This window comes from Peromyscus leucopus, chromosome 17, assembly GCF_004664715.2.
Source record: "Peromyscus leucopus breed LL Stock chromosome 17, UCI_PerLeu_2.1, whole genome shotgun sequence".
Taxonomy (NCBI): domain Eukaryota; kingdom Metazoa; phylum Chordata; class Mammalia; order Rodentia; family Cricetidae; genus Peromyscus; species Peromyscus leucopus.
The window spans coordinates 12,132,954-12,145,764 of record NC_051077.1 but is presented as its reverse complement, the minus strand read 5'-3'; the positions used below and the strand labels follow the sequence as shown (position 1 = coordinate 12,145,764).

Below are 12,811 nucleotides of genomic sequence, written 5' to 3'. Positions count from 1 at the left end.
TTGTCAAGGCAGGGGTACAGGTTAGTGATAATCATTTGTCTAGCCCATGTGAGGCCCTGGATTTGATTTGCAGCTCTACATAGTAAGGAAATCAAAATTAAATGCAACTATGTGAATAAACAAAATAGTGTGTCCATAGACGAGCACAGTGCTCTGCATTCTAGGTCTTGGTTATAAAAAAACGTGAACTCCACAATGAGGATGAGAAATTGCTCAGCTGGACAGCATTTCTTCAATGCCAAACACTGGGCGTGCTGCTAACTTCCAAAGCAAAGCTGGAGTAGGTGTGGGTCCAGTCCTGGAGAAGGCTGAAGGGACAGGCCACGTGACCACATTAGTAATAACCAAATCAGGCAGAGCCTGATGGGTGGGATAAACAGATACGCTGTTTACAGAATGTTGAAAGGAGAGAACAATTCTGCCAAGGAAACCATGGAAGCATCTACGTTGGGATGCTTCTTCAGAGAGAAGCAGAATTTGGGTATGGCGACAGCTGGGAAGTGTCTCTGGTTGTTACTGGGGCAAGGCATTGTTTTTTTGATGGCTTGAGCACAGCTAAAAGTGGACACCTTTGAAGTCACGCCCAGTAAGCATGGGCTTTATTTCACTGAGTGAAATATTCACAGACCTCCAAAGGACGTGGGTCTTGGACCTCAGAGCGACAAAGTCAAGACTGGAGATGAGAAGCGGAGGGTAAAATTCGTGGTCATGATGAGAGGGCCATGCCTAATGATACCAAGGGATGGCCCAAGAGTGCCAGGAGCAACTGGGTGTCCGGACACGGTGTGCATGGTGTCAGGAAGTTGTTGCAGCTGGCGTGGTGGGAAAGAAATCAGAAACACAGCCGGAGAGAGACTACGAGGATAGTGGTACCGGATGTCTCACGCCACTGTTCCTTTCGAGATTTCTCACGTGCTCTGCACGCTGTCTCTGGCATAAACGTTGCTATTCCTGGAGATGTGAAAACAGAGGTTTGGAATTTTAATTCTCGCATCCAAAGGCCACACAGGCAACAGGACAGATCTCTCCCTGACTGAGTTTACAGTGGGCAGGTCCCCAGCCAGGAACCTGGGGTGAGTGCTGATACCAGCCAGAGGCAGGCACATTTGGGATGGACCAGGGTGAACATGACCCTGAGCTGGGTAGGCCATGTGAGGAGAGAGGGGAGAGCCAGGAAAGTAAAGGGTAGACAAAAAAGACAGGTAACCGGAATGGCTACATTAGACAGGGAAGGGCAGTTGGGGGAAGGGCAGCCCAGACTCTCGACTGAAGAAGTTTAGGGTAGGGAGTTGGGTATGCCAGCCATACCCCGGGACAGATAGGGACTGAGGAATGCTGGGAGAACCTGGCAGCCAGGTCTGTCTTTGTAAAAAACAGTCAGGCTGTTTGAGGCATACCACCACCGTGAGAGAAACCTCCACGGAAACTACACGAGTTAACCCAGCACTGCGTATTGTTTTGTCCATATTTTAGAGAAACAGAGGAAGAAAGCTATGTGTTGGTAGATTAGCTTCCGGATGAATTCATCGACAACCTTCCAATTTCAGTTCAGAGTCCACTGAGCCAAAGGCCAGGCCTCAGACATTCCCAGTGCAGATCTAGGATATGGAAATCACTATCCTAGGCTCTACTTCAAAGGGAATTCAGTGCCAAAGCACCTATGACAGCTGGCCTGGCTCCCTGATCCAGTGCACGGAGCAGCCATTTGGAAAGTCGAGGCACCACAGACGTAGCCATCTCGGCTCATCTGACGCTGAGCAGGTGAGTCAAAGGTCACACATGCTTCAGTTTACTGATCTGCGAAATCGAAGCGGCAGAACTGACCTTGGGAGTAAAATCATCCATCTTTTTCCGTTTTTCTCTCTGTCTGTAGGGTATGCATGTGTATGTGTTCATGCATGTCAGCCCGTGTGTGTGTGAATGGTCACATGCGCATGTGGGGGCCCAAGTGATGTCAGGAATTATCCCTCACGGCTTTTTCCACTCTAGTCCCAGAGGCAGAGTCTCCCAGGCAAACCCACAGCTTGCCAATATGGCTAGTCTTCCCGGGCAGCTTGCTCTGGAGGTCCTCTGTCTCTTTGAATTCCAGGCAGGCCACCGCGCACACCCCACATTTTTGTGGGTTTCTGGGGATCTGAACACAGGTCCTCACGTGTGTGCAAGAAAGGCTCTGACCACTGAGCCATCCTCTCAGCCCCATCGATATTTTTTTTATTTAAAATTGTATTAGCTGGAGCAGTCAAGATGTGGCTCCATGAATGGAAATGTTGACTACCAACTTTGAGGACACGAGTTCAGGTCCCAGAACCCACGTTGTAGAAGTAAGCCAACTTTTGCAATTTGTCCTCCTGTGACCTGTAACCGACCTGTTGGAAATAAACATTTTCTGAAGAGACAATTGTGTCTGTCATCAGCCTATAGGAGTGCTGAAACTACGGATCCCGAGAAACTAGAAATCTCCTACCACCCCCAGGAATCTCATGCTGGGGGAAGGAAATTGCTGGAGCCTGGTGCCCATGGGAGGGGTTCCTCCTCTCCCAGGAGTAGATTTTAAGTGACGATGATGACACTTTGTCAGACCTCCTTACGAGCCAAACTGAAGCCCAGACAACAATGGGTCACGGGTGGACAGGACCAAGCCCTGACCAGGACTGCTTACATGTGCACATCTCTAGCTTTCCATTTCAAGTCCCATCTCACGTCAGGACCCTAATAATGGGCTTGAGGGGAGTCATTGAAGCTCATTGTCCCTCGGCCCAGTGTGGCCACATTGAATGCATCTCCTTTTTGTTCACTTACTATTAATTTGCTGTATAACTGGCCTCTTTCGTTTGAGTAGCTGGACCTGAGGGCAGAGATGGTGGCCACTGTTGGTGAACACGAGGTGCATGTTCTATCCCGTGCGCGCGCACACACAAATGTTAAAAATTTAAATTATATTAGTTATATAAGATAGCAGGTTTCATTAGGAGGCGTAAAATCACTGCTCTTAATGGCAGGTTCTAGAAGAAAGCAGGCTGAGCAAGCCATGGGACTCAAGCCAGTCAGCAGCACCTCTCCATGACCTCTGTATCAGTTCCTGACTCTGTGGACCTGGCCCTGTTTGAGTTCCTGTCCTGACTTCCTTTGATGATGAACATGATATGGAAGTGTAAGCCAAATAAACCCTTTCCTCCCTAACTTGCTTTTTGGTCATGGTAATTCACCACAGCAACAGAAACCCTGAGACAAAAGGGCATTAAATCCAGTGATCTGTTCAGGCTATTTCAAACTCTCTGGTATAGGTAAGAATATATGAATCGCAGTTTGTTTTGTCCTATTCTTGTGTTAGGGGTACCTGAAGAGAAAAACTCCCAGGAGGCCTGAATAAGTTAAATAAATTGAATGAAGCAGATTAGCAGGAAGCAGCCCCTGATCGCCAGTGGTCAGTTCATCCCAGCTTTTAAGGACCAAAAAAAAGTGACAGTCAGGTCCCAAGAAACTCAGGACAAATGGCTAATTGTGGTGACTATTAGCAGATGCAAATATGCTAATTGAGGTACCTATTAGTATATACAAATTTTCAAATACCTGTTACAGGGTATCCTGGCTCCTCTCACCCCATTCCTCCCCCCCACCCTGAACCTCTCCAGCCCAGGGGCTTCCCTTCCCCCAGCTTCTGATTCCTATGAAAACCTGCCATTTGGGCCAAGTGATTTTGGTCCTCTTGGACCTAGGCTCCTGTCTTGGCCTCCCCTCACCCCCAATGGCCTGGATCAGTCTGGACCCTTCCAGATGCCTCTGGCTGTTCTCTCCCTCATATCTACAATAAAACATTCTCCTCAGCCATCCCTTGGAGGGGGCGTGTTCTCATTTTCCGTCAGTGACACATACAGAGAGCATCCGCAGCAAGCAAGCAAGCATTGTTTCCACACATGGGGAGACGACATTGACATGGTGGCCTTTAACCTTCCGCTCAGAGCCACATTCTATAGGAACCTGTGGCTGGTCCAGGGACCAGTTTACCAAAGGAAGTTAGGGCCGGTCTAAGAGAACAGAGACCCGTTTTTACCCAAGATACTTCTAGTCCTTACACTACTCTCAGGAGCACGTTGGTGAGATGGCAGAAGTACAATGCAGTAGCCTACCACACTTGTTTGTTTTATTATTTTAGTTATTATTTTACATGCCTACTTGTTTTCTATTTAGAGAGAAGGAGAGGTGTGATTTGGGTAGATGGGGAAGTGAGGATTTGGGAGGAGTTAGGGGACAGGAAACCATAATCAGAATATACTATATTAAAAAAACTATAGAAAAAATTCTGTAATTTTTTTAAAGAAGCAGAATATAAAAACAAACATTTAAAAAAATATGAGTCATCCTTTAATGAGATCAAAGATGCCAAGGAATATTCAGTGTCACCTTTGTATACAAACTGAAGCAGGACCTGGGACTGCTCTTCCAAACCGATGCCTTCCTAAGGTTCTAGTACACTGTTGGGACCTTCCTCCTGCCTCTGCCCTCCGCCGATGCAATTTCTACTCTTAAAAGTTTACTCTGGAACAGGAGAAATGGTCTCCCCTAATTGGTTATCCAATGTTTTCCGGTCCAAAGGAAACTCCAGTTCCCCAAACTCCAATAGGCAGTCCAAATATTCCCAAAATGAGTTCAACCTGGACTATAGGAGGATTTCTGGAGGTTCGATAAAAGCCGGCATTCCTCAGGAACTTGTGAAATGGGTTCCCTCTCCCCCAAAGGAGTCATTCCCCTTACCTCTGGCAGGAGGGACACATGGCTCCATTGATACATATCTGTGACTGCATATCAAAGCCCATGCTGGCCTCCAGGCTCCCTCAGCCTCCCAAGGACCGGTTACATATCTCAGAGTCCACGCTGGCATCCTAGCCCCTCTCACCCCCTCCTCTACCCTAAACTCCCTCCAGCTCACAGGCTTCCCACCCCACAGCTGCTCGGCCTTCCTATAATGTGGCTGTTCTCACAGTTCTCACAGTTCTCTGCTCCTGACAGTCTCACTGTGCTCCTTCTCTATTCTCTGTCCCCTGCTGGTCTCCGCTCTGCTCCCAGATGGCCCTATCCATGTCCAGTCTGCTGACCACGGTCAGCCTACTTCTTTCTCTCTCTGACCTGGATATTTTCCCTCTCTCATATCTACAAAACAAACGAACTCTAAAGGAGCGGTCATGTTAGCGATTTCTTTACTCTAACTCCTCTGCGTACAACCCAAGTGGTCAGCCCTGAAATCTTAATACATATAAGTAACCCTAAACAGACTGAGAAGGTTTGATTTGTGTATTTATGAATATGTATGTAACGACAACAAAGAAAAGGAGGCCGTGAATGTGAGAGGAAGCAAGGGAGGGCCATGGGAGGGGTTGGAAGGAGGAAAGGAAGGGGGGAATGATATGATTATATTTTAACTTCAATAAATGCATACATGTTTAAAAAGAAAAAATGTAGAACTTTCAAATAAATATAAATAATGATAAAAGGCCAGTAAGACTGACTCCTTGGGCTGGCGAGATGGCTCAGTGGTTAAGAGCACTGGCTGCTCTTCCAGAGGTCCTAAGTTCAATTCCCAGCAACCACATGGTGGCTCACAACCATCTGTAATGAGATCTGGTGCCCTCTTCTGGCCTGCAGGGGTACATGCAAACAGAACACTGTATACATAATAAATAAATAAATCTTACAAAAAAAAAAAAAAAAAAAAAAGACTGATTCCTTGTTTAGCAATTTTGGTAAGTTGTCAGAATTCCTCAGGAACCAAACTCTTGGGTGTTGGGTGTAGATCTGGTCAACCACAACAGAGAGTCAAGTGCATGTCGGCCCTTCCCAGAGTTCAGTTCTTTGTCCCTGGGTTTAAAAGAAACTTCCTCATAGTCTATGAATAAGAAGGGAAAAGGGGGAAAGCTCTTCGAGCCAGTTTGCTTGCCGATGTGTTGTTTTAATTCCAATCTTCGCTGTTTACCTGGCTTTGTCTCAGAACAGATTAGTGGCCATCCTGGAATTCAACCCCTGGGCAAGGTTCTTGGCTGCCGCCGAAGCACCACGCCACTGAACTCCCTCAAAGGCGACAGCCGGGAAGCAGCTCCCTGAACCTGGGCACTTTTTCTACGAAGTCATTTTCTTCAGTACAGACACCTCAAGCAAAAATATGGAGCCTCAAAGGCCGGGTTTGAAGCCGGCGGCATCCTTGTCTTTGGGACGGTATCACATTTCTGAGGAGTATGGCTTTCTTCTTCAGAATCCTCTGGTAAGGATCGTCTTGTCCCGGCCGGCACAAGTATCTTGATTGTTTGAGTTTACGTTATGGGGGTTATCGTAAGGGTCGGTATAACACAAAGTCACCAGCCAGAGGAAGAGGCTGGAGATGCAGCCCTGTGATTCTCAGGGGACAGCAGGGAACAGCACAAACCTCAGCAATTTCTCTGCTGACTCCTTAAACATGTGGTAGTGAGTTAATCAGAAGCAGAATGGCTGTCAGAGAGAAGAGGAGCGACAGAGACATGATATAAGGACAAGTAGGGCTCTGTACCAACAGCAAAGTGCTGCGGACATGCATTCTACCACAAGGTGTAACACAGAATAACGGAACTGCCCCACCATAGATACACTCTGCTTTGGAGACAAGTTTGCCATGCATCCCAGCCGAGAGACTCCTAAACAGACACAATGTGCTCTGAGTTGGTACAAATCAGTTTATCTTACTTGCCGGTGGTGGCGGCAGAGACAATGGGGGACCTTCGGTGTTTTCAGAGCTGATCAAAAGATTAGATGGTATCGGGAATTTCTGAGATGAGGAAGGAACTCTGGGAAACAAGGCGTCCCAGCTCTCAGTGCTACTGCACCCGCTCCTGTTTCCCGGGCAGTCTGTATCAGGCCTGCTGGCATTAAACGAAGTTCTGAGCTTGGAAGATGTGTCCAGGCAAAGTGCTAGGGGCAAAGCCAACACTCTTAGCATCTTTTAAAACTTGACCGTAAATACGCAGAAAGGCTGCTCAGTTAAAAGTCTAGGGATCCGATGTGGCCAGCATTGTAATTGCTAATCAGCACCAACATCCTGCCTCCACCTAGTTCCTCTCTTCCTTACGATTAAAACTATCAGGAGCTCAAATGTCTATTGCAGGAGACTTGCCTTTGCTCTGATTTGAAACAGTGTATTGCTATGTAGCCCAGGCTGGCCACTTGCCTCGGCTTCCTCCAGGCTGGGATCATGGGTGAGCTTCCACACTTGATCTTTGAATGTTCTCTACAGAAAACTGTCAGCTGTGACATCTGTCCCACATCTGCAAGCTGGCCAGGGGAATTCAGTCTAACAGAGGCCTGTACCTTTTGGGCCAGATCTCACAGGCTGAATCAAGCCATGTCTTCCTGCAGCTCTCTCTGGAGCAGGGTTAAAAACCCGTCTGTACTCCGATGCGATAATTTTCCATTTCCGGTTCTTAGTTCCAACAGGCTTCCTTGTCACACAGGCCGTGCTAAACTAAAGCACCTGACATGGCTTCCTGATGCTCCATCAAGTTATTAAAAGTTGGATTTCTTCTTTGTTCTGGGAATTAATTTGAGAGTCCTCAGGGGATTTCCTGAGGGAGGGGCTCTGAAGGTCGCTTCCTAAAAAGGCTCTGAGCCACCAGCCACTATAACTCTCATTGTCTGTCTGTCTGTCTGTCTCTCTCTCTCTCTCCCTCTCCCTCCCTCTGTATTTGGAAAGCAGGAAGATCACAAGTTCCAGGCCAGTCTGGACTACAAAGCTACACCCTGTGACCCTGTCTCAAAACAGAAACAAAACCAAAAGCTCAACCAACCAAAGGGCCACATAACATACTCCATTGTGTGTGCCTGGCTTCATTCTGGAATATTCCCATCCTTCCAAGTTCATGGGAGAGGAAGGACTAATGAGACACGCCTTTGGCATCACTAATCATGTGGCCTGGGTTTGGAAAGATAACACTGCATTTGGGGAAACATCAGGTCAGAGGTTTCCATCGCTTTCCTCTTTATAAATATTGGAACCAGATAAGACAAAATAGCAACATCAAGTTCTCCTTCCATTTGCTAGCAAGGATCTATGTTGTGGTTTGGAGGATGGAGACCCCTTAAAAGAAATCCCCTGACCAGCTCACACAGAAAAGAAAAATCCCCCGTCCCACCCAGTCACACGCTTATATCCCAGCTCTTTCAGTATGATTCTGTGTTTCTGTTTTAATTTTCTTTCGTTCGGGTGAGGGTTTTAAATGTCTCTTCTGGTAAAGGAGGAGGAAGGAACTTCGATTCGAATCAGGCCCTGGCTGACCCAAAGGGCAAGACTCTCAGTTCAGCCTCACTGGACAAATAGTGTCGCAACACATCGATCACTGCTTGGGAAAGGGCCAGCCCACTCTCCAGGGCACAGCCAAGACCTGTGCTGCTCAGGCCAAGGGCTAACGTTAGGAGGTGGTCTTTCAGGTGGTCCTTAGGTTCCTTACAATAAATCCTTACCAGGAGTCTCTCTAAAAAAACATAGTTGGCTAATGAATGAGAAGGTATTCTGGCTTTGGGGCAGGAGACTGGCTACGTTTTACATATCCTATCAGGATGTGTCTAAAATCAAAGACTTCCAATTTCCAGGGTCTCTGTGGAAAATTGCTCCTCACATCTATGAAAATACCGTAAGAGTTCTTTGGTAAGATATCTGTTCTCTGTGTATGTCAGGGAGAACAGCAAATACCTTCGCAGACTCACAAGGAAATCGGTTTGCAGGAGAGGAGGAGGTGGAGAGGACTCACAAGAGGAGGTAGCGAGAGGCAGGGCTGCAGCAGACCAGCAATGCCAGGCTCTGGAAACTGACTTAACACCCTTCGTGATAAACACAATGTGACTGCTATTTGAGACATTTCCTCACACAGCACTAAGGGCCAGGGCTGGTTAGAGCAGTGGTTCCTGAGTGGTGTGTGGAAACCATTAGGAGATATTTAACAAACAACCCAAATGCCGAGCCCCGCCCTGTGTATTCAGACTCTAGGCTCACGGGCTGTAGCACTGGACTCCTGAGTAAGAGAACAAGGAGGTAGCCTGGGCCAGCTAGCAAGGTGCCAAGGCCAGCAAAACCTCCTCGAAGGGCTGGAAAATAGTTTAAGGACAAAGATAAAGGAAAGTAGATACACTGATAAGATAAGATGGCCAGTGCACCGTTTGGTTAAGGGGAAGTTTTTTTGTTGTACATAGGAGAGAGAGAGAACAGCCAGAGGCATTGGCAAGAGTCCAGAGCAAAGAGAGAAAGGAGTGAATGTGGTCAGCAGAAGGGACATGGTCAGGGCTATCTGGGAGAGGGGGGCCCAGCAGGGGGCAGAGGATAGGGAAAGCATAGAGAAGCGGCGGAGTAGAGCAGAGCTGGAGTGGAGGGGGGGGGTGGAATGTAGCAAGAACAGCGGGGGGGGGTCATAGGGAGAATGAGAAGCTGGGGGGAGGGAAGCTGTGATCAGGAGGGAGCTTAGGGGAGGGGAGGGGAGGGGATGGGAAGGGCTAAGGCACTTTGAAATGTATAACAGGGACTTGTGATACTGAAGGAGCCTGGTGCCACCGCTAACCATGGGTCCCTTCTGCCAGAGATAAGGGGAAAGACTCCTTCAGGTAGAGGGGAACCAGTTCCACAAGTTCCCTGAGGAATGCTCGCTTTTATCTAACTACCAGAAAAATCCTTCTGTAGTCCAGGTTGAGTCTATTTCCAGATATTTGGACTGCCTTTTGGAGTCTGGGGAATTGGAGTTTGTTTGGACTTGAGAGTCAGGAGACACTGTACATGTACCCCTGGGGTAGACTGAATGACAGGCAGGAATGGTCATGAGGATGCCCTCCAGGAAAACAGACCAGTACCTTCTCCTTTAGAAGAAATGCTAAGCTCTTGGTTGAAGCATTGGGCTATGGCTGGTTAGAAGAAATGGTAGAGAATCAGTTGCCACAGAAGGCTGTACTTTTCAGACAAGACAGAAAGGAAGAATTCTAACATTGCCCTGAACGTGAGGTCATCATGGATGGCCTCTGGGGCACATCTGACTAGGTGGAATGGGAACTTGAAACACAGTGAATCCACAGTAGATATAGAGACAAAGAGGCCAGACTGCATAATGGTTAACATTGGCCAAGATTGGAAAATGGGTTTTAAATAAAGGAGAGTATAATGACTGAAGTGTGGGGGTGTCGTGCCAGTATTAAGGAACCAACAAGATTGGAGATAATGGGGAAACAGGCAGTCAGGCCTGAGGGGAAAAAAAAGAGAGAAGGAAAGAAAAAAAGAAAGAAAGAAAGAAAGAAAGAAAGAAAGAAAGAAAGAAAGAAAGAAAGAAAGAAAGAAAAAGGAGGGAAGGTAAAAAGAAACAAAAAGAAGAGGACATGACTGCTCATAGGTATGGTGGAGGAGAAAGTTTACTGTAGATAAAAGAGAGAACATAGGTAGAGGCAGAGACATCTAGGAGAGTCCAGAATAGACACAATCCTGAGCCATGTGAGGAGATGGGGGAGAGGGAGGGAGGGGGAGATCAGAGGAATCAGGTGCAGCAGCCAGGAGGCCCAAAAGAGAGAACTGGTGAGCAAAATGGCTGAATTCTATAGGGAAGGGCATTTAGGGAAAGGCAGCCCAGCCTCCTGGCTGGAGAATTTAGGGTAGGGGGCGGGGTATGCCAGCCAGGAGGGCCCTTTAACAGGTAGGGACTGAGGGATGCTAGGGGAAGCTGGGAGCCAGGTCTGCTTTGATATACTAAATAGGCATCTTGGCCATTTGTCCCAGGTTTGAAACCTAACAGTATAATGCTTTCTTATAGTATATAAAATACTATGGTAACGAGATCACATGGTCCTAAGCCTGGAACCAACTTTTCTTCTTCTACCAATTGAACTTACCGTCACTACAATACAGCTAGCCCTCCAGAAGGAGCCATTGGCAGTGAACTTGACTCTGTCTCCACCATCATTTCCCTGAACTGTTACCCCCCCCCCCCCCCCCCCCCCCCGGCCCATTTCATTTCCCCTACCCTTGCCTAGCTATAAGATGCTCTGGGTACAAGTGGAGTGATTCCCTGAGAGGGTGCTCCAGTTTGTTTTTTGGTTTCTGTGACAAAATACCAACCCAAAGCAGCTTTGGGGGCAATGGTTTATGTGGCTTCTGAGTCCCCATCACGATAGATGACTGAGGGATGTCAGGTCAGGAACTCAAGCAGGTCTCTGGATGCAGGAACTGATGTGGAACCTGAAAGGGTGCTACCCCTTTGCTTACTCAGCTATCCTGTTACACCTTCCAGGACCACCCGCCTAGGGGTTGGCACTGCCCACAGTGGGCTGGACCTTCTCACGTCAATCACTAACAAGAAAATGCCCCACAGACTTGCCTACCGGCCACTCTGATAGGGGCAATCCCTCAGCAAGTCTCCTTCTGACAAGTGTCAAATTGGCAAAAACTAACCAGCGCAGATGGTGGGCCTGGTAGCATGTGTATTTAATCCCAGCACTCAGGAGGCAGAGGCAGGTAGATCTTTGTGAGTTTAAGGCCAGCCTGGTCTACATAGTGAGTTCCAGGGCAACCAGGGCTATATAGTAAAACCTTGCCTCGAAAAATTAATAATAATAATAAATAAAATAAAAAGAAGGAAATTATAACACCATGCTGGTTGGTATAATGCTTTATAAGACATTTGGCTGTGTGTTAGCCTGGCAAACATTATGTCAGCATCCTTTCTCTAAACAATAACACTCGTGAGCTCTTTGAATCAAGTCCACTCTCTTGGTTATTCAGTACTAACGATTTAAGTGTATTCTTGGCCCACATTTGATATTGTACATAGAACTGTGTAAAGGTCTTTTTCTTGTTTAAAGTTTATTTTGAAAGATAAATAAACATAAAATGGGACATTGATTGCTAGAAGGAAAGAAATGTAAGCCTGTTATGGTATTCACCTGAAATCCCAGCACTCTGGAGGGTAAGGCAAGAGGCCGTGTCTCCAAAAGCCAAGAATGAAAGAGAAGGAAAGGGTAAGGAGAGAAAGGTCAAAGACTTTATTATCTCTGCTCACCCCACTTCTGGAAAAAGGAACGGAGGGAAGAATAGATCTGTTTTGTTTCACAGTTCAAGGGTACATATGTCTATCAGGAGGGGAAACCATGGTGGCCTGAGCTTGAGGCATCTGGCCATGGTGTAGCCATAGCCAAGAAACAGAGAAAGCCGAATGCCAGCTCTTAGCTCTGTCCCTTTTATAGTCTAGGATCCCAGCCTGTAGAGTGGTACCACCCACAGTTAAGGCAGGTCTTCACCTCAGTTCATCTCATCTAGATAACCTCTCACAAGCGTGCCCTGAGGCTTGTCTCCCCAGTGATTCCAGACCCCATCAAATTGACAGTCAATATTAACTGCTTTACTTTTTTTTTTTTTTTTTTTTTTTTTGGTTTTTCGAGACAGGGTTTCTCTGTGTAGCTTTGCGCCTTTCCTGGGACTCACTTGGTAGCCCAGGCTGGCCTGGAACTCACAGAGATCCGCCTGGCTCTTACTTTCTATGTTTCATAATCATGGGGATCATGGAACAGGAGTCCCATAACACAAACACAGATGGATTAAAGATAAGCATCAGTAAGAAGATTCTAAATAATGTAAAGAGATGGCTTTAGAAGAAAGGGATTTTCTAAGCATGATTTTAGACCAGGAAAATGAATGAAATATTGGTCTGTTTGACTATTCCATTAGGAATAGCTATTTAAAATACACACAAAATCCAATGACTGACTATGTGGCAGTGCACACTTGTAATGACAGGCTAGGAGGCTGAGGCAGGGGAATTCCCATGAATTT

At 47.0% G+C, this 12,811-nt stretch overlaps 1 protein-coding gene across 1 annotated transcript in view; it reads left to right on the top strand.

The window, feature by feature from the left end:
- Positions 1–5,934: 5,934 nt before the first annotated feature.
- Positions 5,935–12,811, top strand: part of Ido2 (indoleamine 2,3-dioxygenase 2) — a 44,251-nt gene continuing 37,374 nt past the window's right edge. The window contains 1 exon segment of the mRNA XM_028887829.2: positions 5,935–6,253. Within this exon segment, the coding sequence (XP_028743662.1) occupies positions 6,155–6,253 (99 nt within the window). The 5' untranslated portion in view covers positions 5,935–6,154.